At 39.8% G+C, this 26,864-nt stretch overlaps 1 protein-coding gene across 1 annotated transcript in view; it reads right to left on the bottom strand.

The window, feature by feature from the left end:
• AATF (apoptosis antagonizing transcription factor) overlaps nt 1-26,864 on the bottom strand; it is a 97,560-nt gene that overhangs the window by 18,369 nt on the left and 52,327 nt on the right. Inside the window, exons 9-11 of the mRNA XM_082861304.1 lie at nt 16,802-16,869; nt 14,500-14,580; nt 6,279-6,350 (exon numbers count right to left, since the gene is read on the bottom strand). Coding sequence (XP_082717430.1) covers nt 6,279-6,350; nt 14,500-14,580; nt 16,802-16,869 — 221 coding nt within the window. The remainder of the gene's footprint in view (nt 1-6,278; nt 6,351-14,499; nt 14,581-16,801; nt 16,870-26,864) is intronic.

The raw sequence follows: 26,864 nt of genomic DNA on the forward strand, positions 1-26,864 counted from the left end.
TGCTGCCCCGTGCCAAGAGTACCTGAGGGTCCAGCAAAGCCAGCAATCCTTTGTAGACTCGTGGTAACCCCTCTCTCGCACGCAACACATGATACAGGGGCAAAGTTGAATTTCTTTTCTTTCCTCCCAGTACTGAAAGGCAGCTATGCTAACCACCATACCACCAACCCCTCTCCTCCCAGTACTGGGAGTGTTCATCAGGCCTGCAATAGAAACCACCTGCCTACCTCCTAATACCAGACCAGCAGAAGTGTCAGGGGTCACATGAGACTTTCACTAGCAAAGGAAACCTGAGGGCCTGTAAAGGCATTTAAATCCGTATGCAAAGCTTACCTAGAGACGCCCCAAAGGGAAATCTGGTAGTACAGGAGCAAACTGGGCTACTCTGCATTTAAAAAGACTTTTTAAAACATAGATTGCTTGAAGAGAAAATTTCCTAGCATGAGAAAAGAATATGTATCAGCAGAAATATGAAGATGCCACTACCTTTCTAAAGATCCTTTTACAGACAGTACTTCTTCCTCCACTAAGGGTATTTTAATACCCTGTGTTAAAGACCTCTGCTCTCTCTCCCTTAATGAGAGCTATGTTCTAGTCTCAATTCAATTTGACCAAGTCCAAATTTGAGCTCAAACTGGACAATGGACATGGGGGATTCAAGGATGAGTAACCATACTGGGATTCCCCCCTTCTCCTCTCTTTATTAATACTGGGTATTAATCCAACTTAGGCACATGCGTGGAACAACAAATTGGACCCAAGACACAGAAAGAGAAGAGCTTCTCTCTCCAGACCTGGGTATGTTAGGAACCACAGGTAGAGTGGCCTCTGAGAATAAGAAATCAAAAGGGCTGGAGGGGCTTCCCTGGTGGCGCAGTGGTTGAGAGTCCACCTGCTGATGCAGGGGACACAGGTTCGTGCCCCGTCCGGGAAGATCCCACATGCCGCGGAGCGGCTGGGCCCGTGAGTTATGGCTGCTGAGCCTGCATGTCCGGAGCCTGTGCTCCACAACGGCAGAGGCCACAGCAGTGAGAGGCCCGCGTACCGCAAAAAAAAAAAAAAAAAAAGTGCTGGAAATTTTGTTATGTAATTTTTCACCATGATTAAAAAAGGGGAGGGGTGGGCTGGGACAGAAGCTACTTGGGTATTCAAAAGCCAGTTTTATCCAAATGGCTCACAGGGCAGAAGCCTTAAGGGAAAGAAGCTCTTTCATTTATGTAATACTTCAATAGAGAAAATCAGGACCTTCCCACCTCCTCTTTACATTATAGATATAATTTTCAAAATGAACATGTCCTATTCTGTTGATAAAAAGCAATACAAGTTTATTGTAAAAAAAAATCAAATACTACAGAAATAATAGACTAGAAAATAAAATGTGTCTTCTACTCCACCCTGCCCAGCAATAAACATGTGAAGAGTCTGGTGTACACTGTTTCAGAGCTTCTTATTTTTTTTAGTGACACTTAATATGAATGCATCCTCGTGGCAGGAAATTAGAGCAAAACAGAAGTATGAGAAACAAAAAAAGGTGGAAATCTCCCTTTGCCCCTTCCTCCTCCCAGTCCCTTCCCTGTAGGTAAACATTTTAAATATTATTGATGTGTAACATATCCATACATACGTATACATACACAGCTGTTTAATATTTATTTTAAAAACATAAATGGGTATTACATAAATGGATGTTTCTTTTTCTAGTTAACAAAATAACCTGGAGATCTTGCCATGACAGTATAATATATTTTTTTGTAAGGCACCACTTTTTCTTCAATCGTACACGTTTATTTACTCAAAAGCAGGATTATGATATAGTATTCTGTAGTCTACTTATTACATTAAACATTATGTTAATACGTACAGCTCCACTTCCTCCTTTAACAGTTGCTTATAACTTCAATGAATGATTTTCTGTGATTTTATTTTAACTAGTTCCCTATTGATGGTCATTTGGATTGTTTCTTATTTTTTACCATTATAAACAATGTTGTAATAAAGATCCTTGATACAAAAATATTTGCTAACTTGCTATTTCCTTAGGTCTCCTTAGGTCAATTCCTAGAAGTGAGATTTCTCTGGGTCAACAGATACATTTACATTTAAAATTTTGAAAAACACTGCCAAATAGCCCTCCAAAATGATTTTGCCATTTACATTCCTAACAACAGTAAATGAAAGCGTCTGTTTCCTCACACCATCGACATTAGTGATTATCACTCTTTTAATGTTTTCCAATTTAATAAGAAAAAAATGAAATCTCATTATTTTAATATCCATTTATTTAATGAGATTGACAGTCTTTATATTTTTTTGGCCATTTGCGATTTTTCTTTTACGATCTCTAAGTTTGCTTGTTGACATGCTTTACCCATTATTTTTATTGGGATATTCTTAGAGATCTGTAAAATCTCTTTCCATAGCATTCTTACACAGTAATGTTACATTGAACTTTTTCTTCCCAGTTTGTCATTTACTTATAACTTTGTTTTTGGTATCTTTTTCACTGTGACTCTTATGTAGTCATAGCTACTAGTACTTTCCCCGTGGCTTCTGGCCTTCGTGTCATGCTTACAAAGCCTTTCTCTATTTCAAAATCATAAAGAATTCTCTATTCATACATGCACACCAAGAATGACATATCTGTAACTTTGTTCTACTCTACCATAGATACAACTATAAAAATGGGTTGAATTTTCCCAGAAGGTTACCTTCAATAAATCTATATCATTGTTTAAAAAAAAAAAGAATGATCTATCTGTAACTTATCAAAACCAGAACTATTCACTTGGAGAAAAGTATCAATAGTATGCACTGATGCTGAAATGAAAGTTTCCCATTCCTCAATATTTTGTGGCGTACAAAGTGAGAAACCAAATAGAACAGTGCTAGATTATTCCCAGTTATGGAATTACCTAAACAAAAAACAAAGCAGGCCAAGCTATGACGGGCTCCTTCTTAAGATATAGTTTTTTAAAAAAAGATACTACCTAACACTACCTATGGGCCCTGGAATATTTGATACCAGAAGCAGAAAGAGCTAATACTCACTTACTCTGTCTATAGTTAGTCTGGCCTATTCAGACTCTGGAGCACAAGCAGTAACGTGGATGTCTGCCTCTGTGTCCTTAAGAAACACAATGCAAAGGGAGCGTACTTGGTAAAAACAAATGCTCAGTTCTCCAGCTGTAATACTTTTATAAAATTCCTTGTTACAAAGTGGCTAAACCAGCGGGAGAACAATGCTGATAATTAGCAACGTCTACAAGGGATAGCTTTTTCCCCCACGAACACCAAATGCCACACAGTTACCCAGCAAACACATTCCCAACCCCTCCTCCCTTGCCTGCTCTACCTGAAGTGGCAACATAACAGAGTTATGACCAATGAGATATGAGAAGTTGTTTTTGGAGGGCATTCTGATAAAAGAAAATCAGTATGGCTGACACCACTCCTTTCCTCTTCTTCCTGCCTGGAATGCATACTTGATGGCTAAAGCTGCAGCAACCACCTTGCAACCACAGGGGGAAGACCAAGGTATGTTGGCCTTAATACTACTGAGAAGGGAAAAACCATTGCCAGTAATTACCTGCCACCCCTAGGAATATTCTGTTAGAAAAATAAACTCCCATTTGCTCTGTAGTCATATTTTATGTTTCTTGCAGACCAAGCCCAACATAATCCTAAATAATAAAGTCGTTTTCAAATAAACTTTATGTCTAGCATATAGTAGACCCTTAAAAACTATGAGTGAATAAACAAGATTCTGGGAAACTAAGTGTCCGGGGGTATCAGGTGATTCAAGAAAAATCCCAGCTAGGAATGACAATCGATTTCTAAATGATCTAGTAGTACTATATTCAAAAGATGCCACCAATACTTAAACTAGATTTCACTTTATGCCTGGGATAATAATGTTACCTTAATGGATTTTAGTTTTTAAGTGCCTAGTTTTCCTTTTCTATTGAAGTAATTTTTTCATGTTATCCCGACAGAGAACCTAAGAAGCATTCATTTTACTCTATTATTTTTTTAATTTGTTTTTTCTCTTGCTTTTATTTATATATTTATTTACTTATTTATTGGCTGCGCTGGGTCTTCGCTGCTGCACGGGCTTTCTCTAGTTGCAGCAAGCGGGGGCTACTCTTCGTTGCGGTGCACGGGCCTCTCATTGTGGTGGCTTCTCGGTGGCTTCTCTTGTTGCGGAGCATGTGCTCTAGGCGCACAGGCCTCAGTAGTTGCAGTATGCGGGCTCAGTAGTTGCGGCACGTGGGCCCTAGAGGGCATGGGCTTCAGTAGTTGTGGCGCGTGGGCTCAGTACTTGCGGTGCATGGGCTCTAGGACTCACAGGCTTCAGTAGTTGTGGAGGGGGGGCTCAGCAGTTGTGGCTCTTGGGCTCTAGAGCACAGGCTCAGTAGCTGTGGTGCACGGGCTTAGTTGCTCTGTGGCATGTAGGATCTTCCTGGACCAGGGCTCGAACCTGTGTCCCCTGCATTGGCAGGCGGATTCTTAACCACTGCACCACCAGGGAAGTCCCTCACTCTATTATTTTTAAAAACAGATCAGACCCAGAAATAAATGGAAAAACAAACAAACAAAACCCAGCCAGACAAAGGCATTCATTTGCAAAGCACAGGAGAGTGCGGGAAGTCACAAAGATGTGCGTATAAATGGACTCAGCGCCACCCGTAAGCTATTTTGTACTCAAAGCACTGAACAAATGCAAACAAAAAATTGATAATCATCGTGTTCAACTAAACTTGCACATCTACTACTTTTCAAGCAAGGAGGGAAATCTGATGGGGTTTATTAGCAAACTAAATACTCTCAAATAAAAAGGTTGAATGTAGCTTGAGGGATAAAGCTGGCAAAACCCACATGTGCCTACATTATGACCAATAATTTCACTTGGTGAAGACTTATGTTTTAAAATGTCTATCACAGCATTACAACAATGATAATTAAAAACAATTTAAATTTCCAACAATTAGTGAATGGCTCAATAGGTAATATTATAAAAATATTACACAGTCACTTAAATTTTTGAATAATTTTAATGACATGAAATGGTCACAGTATACAAAATATTTAAAGAAAAAATCACAATACAGAATATAATTCTATATTGTTGAATATAATTTTAATTATATAAAAAGAAAAACAAGAACATACTAAAAGGGGACTCAAACACTGAAAGGAAATATTCTGAGATACTAAAAGTGGTTGTCTCCTATGTATGGGTATGTGTATATACACACATTTCCTACCTCTATACGCTGAGAGAGCCTATGAACAATGACACCCAGAACAATGAGCACCCCAGCACCCAGACCTTAGGTTCTAAAAACCACAGTTCACTAAAAAGAGTGAGAACTCCCTGGGGAAAGACTGACTCCAGGGCTGGAACAGAATAAATGTAAGATGAGCCTAGAACACCTAGCTGTGGTGGAAAGTAAGGAAGCACTCAAGGAATAATTGGGGACATCTCAAAAAGATGCAAGCCAGCTTGAAGGGGGCTTCTGTTAACCTGAGATAATTTTAAATCAAAATAAATAATGACAGTAACAGATCATAATTAACTTGAATAAAATAGGAGAGCATGAATCCATACTGATATAAATGAATAAATAAATGCTAAATAAATCAAGGAGAAGGAATATGGATAGATAAATAATATTATAAAAATATTATGATGTAGTAGAATGCCAACTAATAAATACAAAAGGAATGATTCTTTAAAAAGTTCTTATCTCCGAACTGAGTACACGTATACATTTTCTTCTGTACACGTTTCTAGTTTCAGCTTTGTAAAATGAGCACGTACTTCTTTTGTAAAAATACTCAAAATAAAAAAAACCTCAACAGCAGCCTGAACAAACACAACATAATGCACATCTCTAGAGCAATCTCTAGACCCATTTTTAAAAGGAGAACATGCGCATAAAACCCCCAAACACATGAAGCAAGTGTGTGTGCTGTCCTAACCCATCTGTCTAGAGAAGAGCTCCGATGTCCTAGGCAGGTGGCTAAAGTGAAAAACAAAACAAAACAGCAAAAACAAACAAAAAACCCACCAGAGGCAGCACTGAGATTTACGGGAATTTTGTTTTGGTCTTACAGTAATGATGGGAGTGAAGAGATGTGACGAGGACCCTTGCTATGATGCCAATGACAAATGGTTCACTGATAAGAAGAAATGGAGAGGGCGACAGGCTGTAGAACAGGTCAATATCGGGCTGTCATGAAGCCATTTGAGACATATAATTAAATCTATTACTCACCTGGCATCATCATTCATTGTGGTATGGTCAATAGGTGCCATGAAGCTCAGAAGCCTGCTAAGGACGTGAAACCTAATAAAGTAGGAAACAAACAGGCAGCAACATTAGTAACTATTAACCTAGAAAAGGAAATACACCCTACCAGGTAACAAACTCCAGAACTGATCGCAGGTATACCTGGCTCCAGAGTGCAACAGGGAACAATTCATAGGCACGAACCACTCACGACCATAAAAACACTTTTTCCTTAAGACTACAGGAGAAAAGTGTGATAAAAGCACATTGTGAATGACAGTAGCTCAACAGAGCTCCAACGTCCAAAAAAAGAGTAGATAGACCTGTGCCCTTGAGCAATCTACTAGCCCTTAAACATCACTCCAGACAAAGACAATGAGGAGATGACTACCTCATCTTCCCTCCTCTACACACATCTTAATCATTTTTCAGTGTCATTAAAGCTACCTACTGGCAGTAGCACAGGTAGTGGCATAACATTCAAATGGAACACCTCACCACCACCATCACTCACTAGCTCCCTGAGTCAGAAAAGGCTTCTAGAATCACCTTCACTCACTAGCTCCACCAGGTCTTTCATTTCGCCCTTTTGTTGGCTGCATTGGGTCTTCGTTGCTGCACGCGGGCTTTCTCTAGTTGCGGCGAGCGGGGGCTACTCTTCACTGCGGTGCGCAGGCTTCTCACTGCAGTGGCTTCTCTTGTTGCGGAGCACGGGCTCTAGGCGCGCGGGCTTCAGTAGTTGCAGCACACGGGCTCAGTAGTTGTGGCTCGCGGGCTCTAGAGCGCAGGCTCAGTAGTCGTGGCACAAGGGCTTAGGTGCTCCGCGGCATGTGGGATCTTCCCGGAGCAGGGCTCGAACACGTGTCCCCTGCATTGGCAGGTGGATTCCTAACCACTGCACCACCGGGGAAGCCCCTCACCCATCTTCAAATGACACGTGCAACTGAGTACATAAGAAGTCTGATCCTTAGATCTTCAGTCAAGGTGTTACAGAAATTTAAGTTATGTCACCTCCATCTCCCACCAATAGAAAAAAAGGGTATTTTTGTACAAAGTGCTTTGAGATCCTCTGGTGAAGGGAGGCTGAACAAATATTTGACCTTATACAGAAGAAATTACACCAAAGAGAATTCAAAGAAGGTATCCCTTTCTGTTCATTATAAAAGGAGAAGCTGAAGGACAATATGCATAGTATATTGGTTGGCCAAAAAGTTCATTTGGGTTTTTCCATGTTACGGAAAACCCAAATGAACTTTTAGCCCAGCCCAATAAAATTCTAACCAGAAAAATTTGTTCTTGGGCAAAACACTATCCACAAAAAAATATGATATAAATATTTTCACATGTGTAATGTTTTACAGTTTTAAAAACATTTTTACACACATCAAAGATTTGATTCTCTACTACACCACCAATAGCCAAGCCTCCCAAATTTCATTCATATTTTTAACAAATGAATTTAAAAGAATAATAGTGATGAGATCTTTCCCATTATAAGAGTAATACAAAAAGCATAATTCATTACACAAAATTTAGAAAACAAACCAACTGAGCACACACAAAAATACATACATAGGGGCTTCCCTGGTGGCGCAGTGGTTGGGAGTCCTCCTGCCGATGCAGGGGACACGGGTTTGTGCCCCGATCTGGGAGGATCCCACGTGCCGCGGAGCGGCTGGGCCCGTGAGCCATGGCTGCTGGGCCTGCGCGTCCGGGGCCTGTGCTCCACAGCGGGAGAGGCCACAGCAGGGAGAGGCCCGCATACAGCAAAAAAAAAAATTAATAAATAAAAAAAATACATAGTTCTTCCACCTAGAGAAGAACTGTTATTAATATTTATTATTAGTTTAATATTTTGGTTAATTATGTTCATTTTATTTAATTAATTAATTTTTTTTTTTTTTTTTTTGGTGGTACACGGGCCTCTCACTGTTGTGGCCTCTCCCGTTGTGGAGCACAGGCTCTGGACGCACAGGCTCAGCGGCCATGGCTGATGGGCCCAGCCGCTCTGCGGCATGTGGGATCTTCCCAGACCGGGGCATGAACCCGTGTCCCCTGCATCGGCAGGCGGACTCTCAACCACTGCGCCACCAGGGAAGCCCAATTATGTTCATTTTATATAGAAATCCATACACACACATAATTTCATATCTTTTTTTTTCACTTAGCATTGTATCTCAAAGCTATATACAAAATTCCAGGAATGGAAGTACCATAACTATATTTTCATATACTTGAACATTCATATTGCTTCCAATTCTTCACTTTTTATAAGATGCAACAAAATATCTGTTCACTGTACATTTTTTAATGTCCCTATCTCCTAATTATAAAAAATAATATATAATTTCAAATTCCGAAATGTATAGAGAGCTGACAAGTTCCCTGTAGTCCTATACCCCAGAAATAATCACTGTTAATTAAATCACTGTTAATCATTGTTAAGTTTGTCTGTGGCATTCTCCATATATAAGACAAATATAAACTTTATATATTTTCACATAAAAATGAGACTGTAAGATACTTAATATTCTGCATTTTGCTTTTTTCCACTTTGTCATATTCTATTCTTTTTCATAGTTACAGGATATTCTGTCGTGTCAATATAATTTATTAAACCTCCTGCTGATAGGCATTATACAGCCTATCCCCTTTAAAGACCATATTAAACAGTACGAAAGTGAAGACTTTTTAAAACTTTTTTAGAAATTTATTTTATTGACACAGTTGATTTACAAAATTGTGTTAATTTCTGCTGCATAGCAAAGTGATTCAGTTACACACACACACACACACACACACACACACACACACACATTCCTATTCATATTCTTTTCCATTATGGTTTATCGCAGGATATTGAATATAATTCCCTGTGTTATACAGTAGGACCTTGCTGTTTATGCATTCTATATATACTAGTCTGCAACTGCTAATCCCAAACTCCCAGTCCATCCCTCCCCCACTGCCCCCCATCTGGCAACCACAAGTCTGTTCTCTATGTCTGTGTCTGTTTTGTAGTTCATTTGTGTCATATTTTACATTCCACATATAAGAGATATCACATGGTATTTGTCTTTCTCTTTCTGACTTAGCTAAAGTGAAGATTCTTTTTTTTTTTTTTTTGCGGTACGCAGGCCTCTCACTGTTGTGGCCTCTCCCGTTGTGGAGCACAGGCTCCGGACGCGCAGGCTCAGCGGCCATGGCTCACGGGCCCAGCCGCTCCATGGCATGTGGGATCTTCCCGGACCGGGGCACGAACCCGTGTCCCCTACTTCGGCAGGCGGACTCTCAACCACTGCGCCACCAGGGAAGCCTGAAGATTCTTATATATAAATTATTGTATGTTTGTTCACACATTTCTATGGGATAAATTTTGAGATGTGGAATTGCTTTGCTGGTGAATCGAAAAGTATGCATATTTAAAATTGAAAAAGTAAGCTAAATGCCCTCCCAAAGGTTACGTTAATGTACAAGAATATAATTATTTACATAACCTTTTTATTTAAGTATAAAGTGTAAGTACAATTAATAAATATATTTTAATGTCTTTAGGCTTCGCCAAACTTCACTGTTCATCTGAAAAAATGAAAACTGTTCTTGGCTGTGTCCAAATACAGGTTTAATTTACTGTCTAGACAAAGACTATGAACTATACCTCATAGTTGTGTTGTCCAATCTGGGAGTCACTGGCCACACGTGGCTACTGAGCACCTGAAATGTGCCAAACTGAGATGTGCTCCAGGTTTTGAAAACTTGAGATGCAAAAAATGTAAAATATATCACTAATAATTTTTAAAACAATAAATTGTTGAAATAATATTTTTTATATATTGGGTTACGTGAATATATTATTAAGTTCACTTGTTTCATTTTTTCCCCTTTTCAATTGTGGCTACTGGAATATTTAAAATTACGCAGGTAAAGACATTTTTATTGGATGGCACTGCTCTGTGCAATACCTTTACACTTTAGTAAAATATATTCAATAACTATTAGCTGCATGATGAAAGACAGGCTTTAAGAAGTAATCAGATTTAGTAATGTGTACTTAATACAATGCATTTTACCTAATCTCAGTGCTACTGAGGATGGATGCATGTTTTAGTATTAAAATACCTTTTACCAACCATACTAAGAAGAGATAAATATAATTTTGTTGCAGAAGAATAGACAAACACAAAACACAGTATGACACCTCATTATTAAAGACCCGAGAGCTTCATTCATTTACATTATGAATTCTGCTTAAATCATGATCAAATCCACTTACAGATAATGCTGAGTAAAAGACTGATAATCAATAATTATAATTACTTCCCAAAACCAAAACATTTCTTTTTTTTATGTTATTTTCCAGCATCCAACTAGCAAACTGCCACACCCAGTCTGACCAGGATGATGCCACTGACCTGCTACCATTTAAACTAAGGTTTCCACAAGGTGATGTTCATCTTTGCTAGGACATTTCTTCTCTCTCCAACCATATCACACAGAGCAAAGCTTGCTCACTGGTGGAATCTAGTACCAGTGATGACAGTTGGCACATCCCACCAGCTCTTCTGGGGGTCTAATTTAAGGAAGTTATTTATGCTATTCTCATCTAGCCTGGGCCCCTTGTTAAATCCATCATGGCAGAATTCTAATGTAGCCAAGGTACCATTTTGGTGTCTGCAAAGGTCCTGGCCAGAGAAACAACTCAATAGCCACAGGTTAGAAGCATGGGCTCTGGAATCAGACCAATTAGCTCAAATCCAAGTTTGTGCTTGCTAGTTCCGTAACCTGGGCGAGCTACTTACCTTCCGAACTACTTTACATGAATTAGCTAATTCAATCTGCATAACAATCCTATGAGATGTGCCTTTTATCATCATGCTAGGTTGACAGATGAGGAAACTGAAGCACAAAGATGTAAAGTATCTTGCCCAAGGTCTAAAGGCCAGTAAGTGAAGTGTCAGATTTCAAACCCAGACAGTTTAGCATCAGAGCCTATGCCTTTTCTACCTCGGCATGTAAATTGCTTTGCAGTGCCCAACAGAGTTTTATAAATGTTAGTTGTTGCTATTGCTAACAAGATCACTCTGATTCTGACCACATCCCGCACACTGATGTTCACAAAGAGAGCCAGGTGAATACTGATGATAAAACTGCAAAACAATTCAAAGCACATGACCTTATTTATTACTTTTCTTTTTACTTCTTATTTGGCAGTAATTTTAGGCTTATAGAAAAGTTGCAAAAATAGTGCAGAGAACTCATGTATATCCTCACCTAGCTTCCTCTAATGTGAACAGCTTACACAAGTATAGTGTAATTATCAAAATTAGGAAATTAACATTGGTACAATACTATTAACTAAACCATAGACCTTATTCAAACTTCACCCATTTTTACCCTAGTGTCCTTTTTCTTTTCCAGGATCCAACCTAGGACCCCACATTGCACCTAACTGTGGTGTCTCCTTAAGTTTCCTCCAATCTGTGACAGGTGCTCAGGCTTCCTTATTTTTCAATGACTTGCTACAGTCTATAAAGTCTGAATTCTGAGCTTGACCACAATCTAGCGCTCACTTATTCATACAGCCTCATCTCCTGCCATTCCCCCATACTCAGTTTAAGTCTCTGCCAAAACAAATGCAGTTCCCAAAACGGACGTGTACACTCTCAGGTCTGTGTTTTGGCAAACACTATTCTTTGTGGCCTTTCCCTAGGCTAACTCTTCCTAGTCTGCTCACTTCACACTGTGAAGTGTGGATGCTGCATCTTACAGAAAGTCTTACCTGACAAGCGTGTTAATTTTACTGTTATAATCATCCAAAAACATGTCTACGAGGCACTACGGTAGACGGTTAAGGTTGGAACTGTCTTGAAAAAACAGTGCAACACTTGCCCTCAAGGGACACACGATTATAGCTACTTGCCCTAATAGTTTTAAAACTCATAAACATACGATAATGTAAAAAAAGGCATTTTTGACCACTCTCAGTTCTTTTGAAGAGCATATATTTGCAACAATGTCAACAGATAAACACAAGAAACCAAAGAAACTAATATTTTCGAATGCTTCCTACGTACCAGACATATTCACCTTGTTTTAATCCTCAAACCAAATCTATAAAGTAGGGATTAGTATCTCCACTTATTAAATGAGAAAAGTGAGGCTCAGAGAATAAAGAGCAACCAAAATCATAGGGCCGGACAGAGCCAGTCTCCTGATCTGAAATCCTGGGCTCCTCCCTCTAGAGAACATTTAAAGCCTCACAAAGCTATTAAATTAATTAATTAGAAGTACGGTTGATCTACAATATTATTAGTTTCAGGTGTACAACACAGTGATTCAATATTTTTATAGATTATACTCCATCTAAAGTTATTATAAAATAATGGCTATATTCCCTGTGCTGTATAATATATGCTTGATCCTTATTTATTTTATATACAGTAGTTTGTGTCTCTTAATCCCATACCCTTATCTCGCCCCCTCCTTCCCTCTCCCCACTGGTAAGCACTGGTTTGTTCTCTGTATCTGTGAGCCTGTTTCTGTTGTGTTAGGTACATTCGTTTGTTTCATTTTTTAGATTCCACATGCAAGTGATAACACAGAGTATTTGTCTTTCTCAAAGCTATAATTTTAAAAGCACCGTACTGGAGAAAAGTCTAATCTCAAAATTAAAGAGTAGGTATTTAATCAGCCTGGTCAATTACAAAGTACTAGTAATAACATTCTTCTTTAAATCCTTCCGGGGCGAGGGGGCGGGGGGTACAGAAGAGACAGGTACAAAAGAGGCATGTATGTGAGTAAGTAAGTAAATGAACGTTCCAGGAGGAGACTGATCCAGTCTTGGAATAATAACAGCAATAATAATGATAGGAATGATGGCAACAGACACGTATATAGTGCTTGCTGCGTCCCTGGCACTGTCCTAAAAGCTGTATATATACTTACTCATTTAAACCTCACAGCAACCCTACAAGTCTCATACTATTATCATCCCCATTCTACAGATGAAGAAACTAGCACAGAGAGTTTAAGGGTCTTGCTCGGAGTAACTACTAGAGTGTCATATCCCACACTGTCAAAGCTGGGATTCAAACTCAGGCAGTCAGGCTCTTGAGACCATGCTCTTAACCAGTACACTGAAAACAAACTCGGAAACTTCAAGTATGAAGACTTGGAAACTTCAACATATGAAAAAACATAAACAAATTATAACAATTTAACCTGAGATTTAAGAAAGTGACTTTCAATCACAAGATGATGAAAAGCTACTTTGCACTTCTGCAAAGTTAAAGAAAAATAAGCATTTCCTGATGAGTTTTGTTAAATACTAAAACAGGTTAATTGAAGTAGTGAAATCTGCTTCTCTGAAGATATTTAAAAATGAGACAGATCCACATTTGTCTAAAGGGAATTTAATGACAGGCAGCCTCTAATAAGGATGTGGGATTAGCTATCTGCCTAAAACTGTCCTAACACAATGAGTTTAACATTTTTTTTTCAGTGTGCACCTGAATTACAAGTAGTTTCTTTGACACTGAGGCCCTGTGAGAGTGATATTATGTAATATATAAAAATAGTTACAAGGAATCTAAGTCTGAAAGCATAGCAACGTCAATTCTACTCTTGCCCCATCTTTTGTCTCCATACTTTTAAGACTCCTTCAAGGGCTCACAGGGTTGAGGGCTTTCCTACACTCAGAAATGTCTCTCTGTTCTCATACAAATTATATTCCTCATCTCATTTAAGCACAGTGTTAACATTCTCTGGAATCCTTCATTTTTACCTTTTTAGCATATTGCGTACATGTATGGCATCATGAAAATGGACCAATATAATTCTATGTCTAAACAAGACTCCAAAATACAATTTTTATATTGTTGTAAAGAAATCATTTTTTAAAACTAAGGCAATTTCAACGATCTTGTCTTATTTCCTTATTATTTCTCTTTCAGGGAAATGCAAATATCATTTAACCCATCCATTCACAACAGTAGAACAAGAAGTAACTGAAACTATCTTTCCATTACAGAGTAAAAAAAAAACCGGAGTCTCAAAAAAAGCCTCAAATATTGCTTTAGTTATTTTTCTGCTCCTGAAAAACAGAATCATCAAAAGAAATAGAAAAATGATGTAATAGCCAACATGCAAGAGAAGAGATAAGGATAACAACACACAAGATTAACATTTTTTCTAAAAAGTAACTCACCGAAGTTTCCTTCCTTTGCTGGCTTTCCTATCTACTTTCTTGTGGATTTTGCTTCTTAACTTCTGGATTGCAAGCCACTGCCTAGGAAATTCACAAGCGATGTTATGCATCATCACTAATGGAAATAGTTACATGTATCCACTTCTCACTAACAACACTGCAGAAAGAAATCATCAACCTACATCAACTTCCTCAAGACAGTCTGGGGCCAAAGAGACTAATCAACAGAAGAGGATTTGTGCAATGGCTTAAAGAAACAAAAACAAAAACAAATGGCAGCTGGGAAATTCTACAGCAAATTTGGTTAACAATGCTCCTTAGTATTTGGAGTTACTGTGACAAGCACTAAATCTACCAGTCTGCAGGAAAACCCATCAAACTGAGTATAGCTGCTTGGGTTTGCTTTTAATGTTTTAGCTGTGCGGCCTGTTCTATGACTAATATTGCAGCTGCTGTTTGGTTTGAGCACGTGAATTCTTTAAATCTAATTTTCCCATTGTTAATGCCCAACTGCTTTTTCCTGTGCTTTCCACTTTTTGCTAAGTGTTAAGAATTATCCACTATTGATACTAGTTTTACAGTCATTTTATTTATTTAATTTTCATTTCAGCTATAATATTTCAGAATGTGTTGTTCAAAGGTAAGGGCTTTTTTTCCCGCAATATAATCTCAATACCAAGAGCCCCAATATAATCTCAATACCACTGTCACACCTAAAAAAAGTTGACAATAATTCTTTACTATCAAATATTCACTCTAAATTTCCGAGGTCGTCTCAATTTTACAGTTAGTTTGCTTGAATCAGGATCCAAACAAGATTCATATATTCTGCAGTCATTTTATTTTACTTTTATTTTTTTAACATCTTTATTAGAGTATAATTGCTTTACAATGTTGTGTTAGTTTCTGCTGTATAACGAAGTGAATCAGCTATATGTATACATATATCCCCATATCCCCCCCTCTTGAGTCTCCCTCCCACCCTTCCTATCCCAGCCCTCTGGGTGATCACAAAGCACCGAGTTGATCTCCCTGTGCTATGCAGCCGCTTCCCACTAGCTATCTATTTTACATTTGGTAGTCTGCAGTCGTTTTAGATTAAAAGAAATTAATTTTTCAAATAAAAGATACTGGGCTAAGAAAATCTTCATATATTGCTCATATGAACAAATGTGGGGGGAAAAAAGGAAAAACAGCAGCAGCTACTCATCTTACCTGATTTACACAATGAAAATTTAACATCAAAAAAAAAAAAAATCCAGGGAAATCCAATTACTGTAATCTTAATATAATCTTAATTACCATAATCTATTTTATTGTAAAGTCAGATAAATGTACAATATAATCATCACTTAAATGCAATTTGCTCTATCACATTAAATTTATGGTGAACAGCTCTCTATAGCATTCCAGAGATATACAAAATATCAACATCCTACCCTAAAATTCATGTTTTACTCACATAAAATTATTTCATCAACACAAATTTTTCATTGTGATCTCAAAATGCTGCTCTGCCCCAGAATCCCATTCTGATACTTGCAGCTTTTGTTTCCTTTCATGCTTTTGCAAATTATGGCTCATGGCTATTTAAATGTACACTATTCATTAGGTAGCACTCTCAACGTCCTTTTTATTTTCCAGCCACAGGATGAAGCATACACAAGGGCCTTCCTTCACTACTTTCCATTCTACCCTGACATCTGGGTGATGCCGCCACGTTCCATTTCTAATTGTGCCACAGCTTTCACTGAAGGGGTGGAGGTCTAAATTAGGGCACACTCTCCCAGAGCAAGGAACCTGTTGTGCACAGTGCCACGTCCTGACAGCGGAGAGCATGCATCTGGGTGGATGCTTTTTACCCACTGGTCAGAGATTGATACAGATAAAATCACAGCCCAATCCAGAGAGCAAAGAGATTAAGAAGGACTTTGTGAAACAAACCCTAAAATAAACACCTATAGGCGTTTTATAATCTCTTATTCAAACTGCACTTAAGGCAATGTAGGTAGGGTAAACAATTTCCATCACTCTGTCTGTCTAGTTCTTGTTATCTTGCTTAACTTTTTTTTTTTTAATTTGGCTGTGTGGCATGACTTGTGGGATCTCAGTTCCCTGACTAGGGACTGAACCCGGTCCACAGCAGTGAAAGCCCGGAATCCTAACCACTAGGCCACCAGGGAACTCTCAACTTTTATAATTATAGGACCAATCGTTGCCTTGGAGGCTGAATTAAGGAGACTCAGAGGGAGAAACTATTATACAGGCTACTTGCATGAATAGAAAGCCATATCTAAATTACCTTCCCATGGCCACCTGATCGTTGGGATCCAAGGAGCTGGTCTTCCGTTCTATGAGTTCTCGAAGGAGCTGGGGAAAAAGGAAAGCAAGTGATTTATTTATCATCTCCCAGCACCAACTGACTTTAAAAGGGCACAGGAGGAATTCTGAATGGCATAGTGACAGCTCTAAACTACAATCAATAAGGGACAACTCAGTGGCAAGAGCATGACTGAATTCCCACTAACCCTTTCATATTTATATATCTTTAAAAAGAGCTATAAGCAATAGCTGAGAACAAAGTCCATTTGAAAGACTTATTGTACTGCAGTTCATTTCAAATGGATCAATGAGTATGCAACATTCCCTTCATTGTTTTTATGATTAGTTTTGTCCACCTCATCGATATCAGTGGAGAATCTATAAAAGGTCAGGTGGGAAGGGCTGGGTGGCAAAGAGGAACACGCATCAGCTTCTCACCAACAGGATAATGGTACATGGTTAACTTCTGACCTATAACCTCCGGCAGTCAGGAAGGTCTTCCTTAGGCAAAAAGCCTTTATTAGATATAACTAAAAGTGTGGACTTCACTCTCTTGCTTTCCACAGCTGGTACCCTAGCATGCTTACTGATAAATAACTTAACCATATATGACACCAACACATTCACAGCCACAACAACTTTAATAAGGAACCTAAAGAAAGTCGTATGTGCATACTGGAAACACAATACAGACAGCCAGTCTCTCAGCCCCACAATTAACTCCAGGGGAACTCTAAATCACTCTCCTACTCTCCTCTTAATACTGGGTATCCCACCGCATGCAATCAAAGCCTAAATCTGTATCTTACACACAGACTGAAGAATTTGCATTGGATCTTAAAGTCCCACGTGAGAAGAAGCAATGGATTTAAAAGTTAAACACTAAAGAAGGAGAATTTTAAATTACAATAATAAACTAGATATCATCTCTCCTACACAAGTGCTATATACAGGGAAACAGCAACAGAGATTAAAATTCCAAAAATCTTCTGAGAGGGACTTCCCTGGTGGCACAGTGGTTAAGAATCCATCTGCCAATGCAGGGGACACGGGTTCAAGCCCTGGTCTGGGAAGATCCCACATGCCTCAGAGCAGCTAAGCCTGTGCGCCACAACTACTGAGCCTGCGCTCTAGATCCTGTGAGCCACAGCTACTGAGCCCTCGTGCCACAACTACTGAAGCCCACGCGTCTAGAGCCCATGCTCCACAAGAGAAGCCACTGCAATGAGAAGCCCGCGCACCGCAATGAAGAGCAGCCCCCCTCGCTGCAACTAGAGAAAGCATGCGCACAGCAACGAAGACCCAACGCAGCCAAAAATAAATAAATAAATAAATAAAAAATCTTCTGAGAGAAATCCAAGGGAAGACACTAAAATAAACTCCTTCCTGCTTATCACCTGTCAATAACACAGGTTTGACTTTAAAACTTGTTTCTTCACAAAAATAAGTAATTATTTTGTAGGTAAGGCATGGGAGCAATATAGATAGTTCATCAAGTTAAACAGCCAAAGTCTGTGGGAGGATAACGAAGGAGGGATAAATTCCTACGAAAGTAGTTCACTCTCTAATTGTCATTTGTTTATGTAAATAGGCACTGGAAGAAGCAAAACAAATTTGTAAAAATACTCATTTCCATATAGGACAAAACTTTATTGCAAAAGGGAAAAGGATATCTCAATCGCAAATAAAAAACCTCCTGTGATGTTTTCTCATTTGCTTATTTTAGACATTATTACTACAATGGCAATTACATTTAAAAATGCGGGGACCAGAGGCCTCTGGTTTATTATCACTAGAAAACAGCAAGCTATTTCTCTGCCCTGTTTATCTGATTGACTCCCAACATCTTTCTGACAGCCAATCTATCAGTTTATCTCCCCTACTTCATCACAGTCACTTCTGGCAGCTAAATACAAGATCCAAATCCAGTGTTACACAGACATACGACACAGGAACCCTATGTAACACCGCTACTCTGTAAACAGCTGCCCTTAAGGCTAAGCCAAAATGGGCTCTGGTTCCTAGCCAACATCCTGTCAAAAGCAAGGTTAGGGGAGGCAGGAGGGGGGGATGGAGAGGTTAACAAAAAGAATCTTTTTTTCTTTTAATAAAAAAGAAGAAGAGAAAACAAAATAAAAAAGAAGGAAAATAATGGGATCACTACATCTCATTGCCCTTACCTTGTTCCAGCCACATAAGAGATAACAGCCACGATTCCTGGTTTTCCTAATGATCTCTGATCCCTTGAGACTGGGGCCATCACGGCCACTGCGAAGGAGCGCTCAGGGAAGGCTGCCCCAGCACAACGTGGGAGGCTGGAAACGGGAGCCGCATGACCGCAGTGGGTCTGTTACACTCGCGTGGTCTCTGCAGTTCCAACACCAAGCTGGTGCAGCGTTTAGTCTCAAGCACCCTGTGTACTTTACATATTCTGGGTTGCATTTTCACTACCCAAGTGTCTCACAGCTATTCTTAGTCATTCATGGTTAGGAAGAGAGTTTTATTCGTCTATCTGGCCGAGTCTAGTTTATTCAGTCCAATGTTTCAGAAGACCCTGTTGTGTGCAAGGCAAGAATAAGAAAGTAGCACGAAAATAAGTAAACAAATGCTTCTCGTGGCTATTGCTATTTCCCACAGCTCTATCACTGGGCTTAAATTTAATTAGGAAAAATGCTTTCAAAAAAGTTGCCGAATAATGAAGTTTTAGGGATACTGCTGAAGAACTTAGCTTTGCTTCTCAGTTCAATTTTCAAAGCTTAACTTTATGACCAAACTTTTCCATTAAAATTCCGGTTTCTGTTAGTTACTGGAGCTTTTTATTTCAACAATAATGATACAACAGTCCTAATTTTCTATGTGATTTGGAAAATGGAGAGATATATGAAATATTTTTGTTCCAGCCTGTTATAATTCCTCCAGAGAGTCAATTCAGAAAGGCTTGATTGTTTCTCTAGTTCTAGGGGAAAATCATAGATGTAGTTGGGTTTCCAGGCCAGCCCACAAAAACCTATTTAACCCATAACAACATATGTGAGGAATGGCACCGACAGTACTATTCAGAATCGAATCAACATTTATAATACTCTGCCTGGAAAAATGCATGCCAGAATCAGTTAAAAATGGCAGTTTGAACACATTAGTCTATCTCTTCTCCCTTCTCAACTCCTCTAAAAGACAGTAGAGGGAAAAAAATAAATGTATTAACCCGCAAGAAAGAAGAGAAAAGGGAGAGCTAATGAGAGTAGCTTTTCACAAAATTTTCAAAGACAGGAGATGAAGGAGTAAAAGGAAGTTACCACCCAAATGTCCAGAGGGAATAAAGGTGAGGGTGGAGCTAATGAGGCCCACAGAATCCCTGTGAGATGAGCTCTTGGCGGGCAGTTACCCTGAAAGGTGGAGAATGGGGAGGGGGCAGAACCATGGGCCTTCTCCATTATCCCACACAACCAAGTGACTACCCCACAGGGAGAAAAGAAGCTTTATTCTCTGGAAAAACTGGGCCACAAAAGCTCCAAACTGAGAGATGTGAGGCACGTAAGGCTGAAATGGGGCATAAGGGAAAGGCTCGATGCTCAACTCTAGGACCTTCTGTCTCCTTCCCCCACCCTCTACACAGAACGCTAGCACCATGTGTAAAATTTCCTAGGCAGGAGAGGAGAGGAGCCTTTTTTGGAGAAACTGCATGGTCGTCCCCTGTCTCCCCGGAAAATAAGATTTCCAAGTTCTAACAACCAAGACATTAGTTCACAGCAAAATTATATATAAAGGAGCCAAAAAGCTATGCCCAGGTTCCAGAGATACTTTTGAATGCCTTACTCTGAAACACGAAGGGACAGTTAAGGATCACCAACATCTGAGGAAAGCCTCAGACACAGACCAAAACAAACAGAAAAAAAAGGGACTCAAGAAAGCAACGCAGAGAACAAACGAAACAAACGCACAGAAAAAAAAAGAAGAAAGAAAAAAAAGAGAAAAGAACTCACGATGGATGACCTCAGAGAAGTGAGAGAAGACACATTTCCACAAGAACAGGATGCTATGAGAAAAGAGTAAAACAAGAAATTAAACGCAAAACAGAAATGTTTAAAAATTTCAATAGAATAACTGGAAGATAAATGTACAAAAATCTCTTAGATATGAAACAAAAGGCCCAAAGATGATACCCCCTGATTATTTGTGAGAGAAGAAAAAAACTTAGAGGATAATCCAGAATGTCAAACACCTGCCTAACAAAGGCTAGGAGAAAATTATTAATGAAATAATTTTTAAAACTTCCCCAATCAAAGGACAAGAATGAACCCACCACAACCTAGTGCAACCTAGTGCAATGAAGGAAAAAGGACCTTTTGTAAGATACATCATCGTGAAATGTGGAACTCCAGAAGCAAAGAGAAGATCCTAAATGGTTAGAGGAAAAATAGGTCACATGTAAAGAGGGTGACCACATGGCCCCAGCTACCCCAGAGAGTCCTGGTTAATGCCTGCTGTCCTGCTATTCTTTCAGGCTAGCACCTCAAGGGTCCCAGTTTTGACAATGAATTATACAGTCACCCTAAATATTAAGGACTGTAAATCTAAATGGGATTAGACATCTCAGTAGCAATAACAGATGCCAGAGGACAGCAGAGCAAGGCCTTCAAAATTCTGAGGAAAATAACTTTCAACCTCAAGTTCCATACACAGCCAAAATCCTAACCAAGTATGAGAGTTACATAAAGCATTTCACATAGGCAAGGACTCAACAATTTACTTTCCACACGCTCTTTCACAGGAAGATGTGCCTCAGTAAAATGAGAGCACACGGCAAGAAGGACGAAGACAGGAGATGTTAGAAAACAGGTCTACCTCACGAAAGAAGTGAGGCAAGTCCCAGGACTACAGATGGCACAGCCCCAGAGAGCCTGTTCCAGAAAGGAAGAGTCCAGGGAGCTCCAGGAGCGAGCGCTCCAGGAGAAAGGGGGAAAATGATAGGTTAAGTACATCTTTTAAAAGCGGGTATTATTCGCTCTAGGAAAAAACAAATTTGTAAGGAAATGTAATCATAGTACATCACTTGTGAACATTTATTTAATCATATATTGGAAACAATTGTTTTCACAAAACTGCGACAATAAGTACAAGAGAAGAATGGAGAACTGAAGTATTGGGAGTGAGGAGGGAGCAGGGCCTCACTACCACAATGGGAAATCAAGAGAGGATTTCAAAAATGATGGACATCAATAAATCAACAGTCATATAAACACGTTATTTAAAACCATGCAAGTAGGACTTCCCTGGTGGCGCAGTGGTTAAGACTCCGCCTGCCAGTACAGGGGACACGGGTTCGAGCCCTGGTCCAGGAAGAGCCCACATGCCACGGAGCAACTAAGCCCATGTGCCACAACTACTGAGCCTGCGCTCTAGAGCCCGTGAGCCACAACGACTGAGCCCGTGTGCCACAACTACTGAAGCCTGCATGCCTAGAGCCCGTGCTCCGCAACAAGAGAAGCCGCCGCAATGATAAGCCCGTGCACCGCAATGAAGAGTAGCCCCTGCTCGCCACAGCTAGAGAAAGCTCACGTGCAGCAACGAAGACCCAACACAGCCAAAAAATAAACAAATAAATTTATTTTTTAAAAAATCTCTTATGAATATCTTTCTGTTCCGTAAAATAAAACATGAAAATATACTAGAAATAATACAAATAACATTTATTTTGATTTGCTGCAGATAATGCCAAACAACTGTTTATAACTTTATTGAGCTATAATTCACTTACCATACAATTCACCCATTCAGAGTGTATATAATTCAGCACTTTCTAGTAAATTCAGAACTGTGCAATCATATTTAATTTTAGAACACTTTCATCCCACCTAAAAGAAACCCCATACTAGCTGTCATCCCCAGTATCCACCAGCCACATACCCCCAGTAGCCCTAAGCAACCACTAATCCTTCTGTCTTTATAGACATGCCCATTCTGGACATCTCATATAAAGAGGATCATATAATATATGGCCTTTTATGACTGGCTTATTTCACTTAACAGATTTTCAAGCTTTATTCACATTGTAGCATATGTTGGTACTTCCTTCCTTTTAATGGCTGAGTAACATTCCTTCGTGGATGCCGTGGCATCGTCCATTGCTGCATGGAGCCACAGATGCAGAAAACAAGCTTACGGTCACGATAAGCGGGGGGTGGGGGATAAACTGGGAGACTGGGAATGACACATACGCACTACTATATATAAAGCAGATAACTAATAAGGACCAACTGTATAGCACAGGGAACTCTACTCAATACTCTGTAATGGCCTATATGGGAAAAGAATCTAAAAAAAGAGTGGATAGATGTATATGTATGACTGAATCACTTTGCTGTACACCTGAAACTAATACAACATTGTAAATCAACTATACTCCAATAAAAATTCTTTAAAATTTCATATGTTTGTAATAAAATTGATCAGAGTATTTTTGTATGATGTGCATAAAAAAATATTCCTTTGTATGTATATACCACATTAAGTTTAGCCACTCACCATTGAGGGACACTTGGGTTACTTCCACTTTATGGCTATTATGAATAATGCTGCTATGAACATTCATGTACTACTCTTTGTGCGGACATATGCTTCCATCTCTCTTGGGTTTATACGTAAGAGGAGAATTGCTAGCTCATGCAGTTAACTCTACGTTTAACATTTTGAGGAACTGCCAGACAGTCTTCCAAAAATGCTGCATCACTTTACCTTCCCACTACCAGCATATGAGGGGTCCAACTTCTCCACATCCTTGCCAGCACTTGCTATTACCTGCCTTTTTCATTACAGCCACCCTAGTGGGTGTAAAGTATTATCTCATTGTGGTTTTGATTTGCATTTCCCTGATGGCAAATGAAGTTAATCACCGTTCTGTGCTTACTGGCCATTTGCATATCTTCTTTGGAGAAATGTCTATTCAGATGCTTTGCCCATTCTTTAATTAGGTTGTCTTTTTATGATTGAGTTTTAAGAGTTCTTTATATACTCTGGATACCAGTCCCTTATTAACGCCCATTCTGTGGACTGTCATCAAAGTTTTTAACTTTGATGTGGTCCAATTTTTTCTTTTGTCATTGGTGTATTTGGTATTGTATCTAAGAAGCCACTGCCTAACCCAAGGTCATGAAGATTTACTCCCATGTTTTCTTCTAAGAGCTTTATAATTTTAGTTCTTATATTTAGATCTAGGATACAGTTTGAGTTAACTTTTACGTGTGGTATGAGGTTGGGGTCCGACTTCATTCTATTGCATGTGGATATCCAAAATGCACCACTTGTTCAAAGACTATTCTTTTTTTTTTTAAACAGCTTTATTTTTTTTTATAGATTTACTTTTATTTGAATACATTGTTTTTTGTGCTTTCTTTTTGTCTGCGTTGGGTCTTCATCGCTGTGCATGGGCTTTCTCTAGTTGCGGCGAGCGGGGGCTACTCTTCGTTGTGGTGCGTGGGCTTCTCATTGCAGTGGCTTCTCTTGTTGCGGAGCACGGGCTCTAGAGCGCAGGCTCAGGAGCTGTGGCACACGGGCTTAGCTGCTCCGCAGCACGTGGGATCTGCCCAGATCAGGGATGGAACCCATGGTGTCCTGCATTGGCAGGCGGATTCTTAACTACTGCGCCACCAGGGAAGTCCCTTCAAAGACTATTCTTTTCCCCATTGAATTGTTTTGGCACCCTTATCAAAAATCCAAGTAATTTTTAAAGCATTTGGTTTTATAGCCTCATATTCCCAGGCTTTCTGAATTTGTAACCCACAGTTACTGACTCCTACCTCTCAGGTTTCCATGGTTCATAGCCACAGATGCCTGAGATGGAAAAAAGGTTGGGGCAACCCTCTATGTAACTTACTTAGCCTCGTCAAGTCAGGATTTTTCAAACTCCCTCCCCAATACATAGAGAGCACATGAAAGAAGTGCAGTCAACCCCTCTTACATGTGTTTCAGCCCCTCCCTTAATGATAGATATAAAAAGTGGCTTCATAAGGCTTGGGTTTACTCTCCCTTCAGCTTCCTCTCTAGCTCCCACAAGAATTCTTAGTGAAGAAATATTTCTGCTCTAACTCCTGCTTTACTACCCATTTTTTTTTAGTTCTCAGATCTCCAGTCTTTCAAATTATACCCAAAAGGAGTCATTTGCAATTTTCATACTATATTTGAAGCATACAGAAGATAAATCCACATATACTATATTGTCCACACCTATAGTATAAAATCGCCACAAGGTGACCCACTGTCCGTAGGTAACTATTTTTTCTCTGTCCCCTTTGCACATTGCCCACTCACTCCTCAACCAACTCTGCACCACCCAACAGTTCTGGCTCCATTATTCTACTGAAACACCTCAGGCCCAGGTCTCAAGATGCCCGTGTCTAATGAACATCTGTCACGACTCATCCTTCTAGACTTCTTGAAGGAGCAAGTGACGCTGGACATTCTCACCTTCCTGAAACACCCTTTTCTTGGCATCTTTGAGGCACCTCCTTCGTTTTACGCCATATTCAGCCAGCTCCTCTACCCAAACATTAAATGCTAACATCCCTCAAGACTCAGTTCCAAGCTTTCTTTTTTTAATTAATTAATTTATTTATTTATTTATTTTTGGCCGTGCTGGGTCTTCGTTGCTCTGCACAGGCTTTCTCTGGTTGCAGTGAGCAGGGCCTACTCTTCATTGTGGTACGCGGGCTTCTCATTGCGGTGGCCTCTCTTGTTGTGGAGCACAGGCTAGGCTTCAGTAGCTGTCGCACGCAGGCTCAGTAGTTGTGGCTCACAGGCTCCGTTGCTCCGCAGCATGTGGGATCCTCCCGGACCAGGGCTTGAACCTGTGTCCCCTGCATTGGCAGGTGGATTCCTAACCACTGCGCCATCAGGGAAGTCCCAAGCTTTCTTTTCTTCTCACTCCATATGCTCCCCGCCAAGAATTTCATTCTATTTTCAAGGCTTCAATGACCTAAGAGTTATCCCTGGAATTCCTTCTCCCTTACACTCAATATCTAATCTATCTCTGAGACTTATATATGTGATCCACCAATTCATGAACCTGTCTACTTTTCTCTGTCTCCACTGCCTGTACCCTAGTATAGGCTGTTATCATCTTCATTCACTCCATAAACATTTAGCACACTGGGGAAGCAATGAAGAATGAAACAGATGCGCTCTCACCTGAGTTAGTGTAGCGGGCTCCTGGCATCTGCACCTGCCCCTCCTTCATTTTGTTCTGCTCTGTACAGTCAGAGTAATGTTTTCAAAATGCACGTACGCCAGAGTATACAATTCTTATTGCAGCCTAAAGGCCCCTTTACCTACCTCTCCAGCCTAACCTTCCACCTCGGTGCTCCAGTCCCACCAGCACTCCTTTTGTACCTGAAATGCTCCCAGGCTCGCTCCCACCATGCAGCCCTTTTTTTGGACGTGCAACTGCTTGGAACATGCTTCCCTAGCCATTAACCGGCTTATATCCCACCTTCTCTCCTCATTCGCTAATTCTCAGCTCAACCACCTTTTCCTCAGGAAAGCCTATCTTAACTGCACCCCTCTATACACATTCACATGATGTTCTTGCTGTACTTAATTTACATTTTACTAGCGGATTACATGCCTATTGTCTATTTCCTCCACTGGCCAACTGTCTACCTCACAGAGAGCAGAGAATGTATCTGACTGCTCACCACTCTATCCTGTCCACTGGCCATAGAAGGAGCTCAATAAATATACATACACACAGAGGGGGAAAAATTGCTTCTGGCAGAAAATACCAAATTTTTGTTTATTTACCACACACACAGACACACACACACACACACACACACACTCCTTTTGTTTTTAAACAAAAGAAATACCCTGCCTCTAATCCACAGCACCACTACCTACCCAAGCAACTGAGGAACCTCCTTGTTTTTATCACTACCGATTACCAGCACCTCCTCCTCCTGAAACAATATTCTCCTTCTCTCACAACTCACACAGGGCCTAGAGAACTGGGTGGTTTAAGTGGGTAGGAATTACCCTTTTTTTAACCATCC

The sequence above is a fragment of the Leucopleurus acutus genome, assembly GCF_964270905.1.
Source record: "Leucopleurus acutus genome assembly, chromosome: 19".
Lineage (NCBI taxonomy): Eukaryota > Metazoa > Chordata > Mammalia > Artiodactyla > Delphinidae > Leucopleurus > Leucopleurus acutus.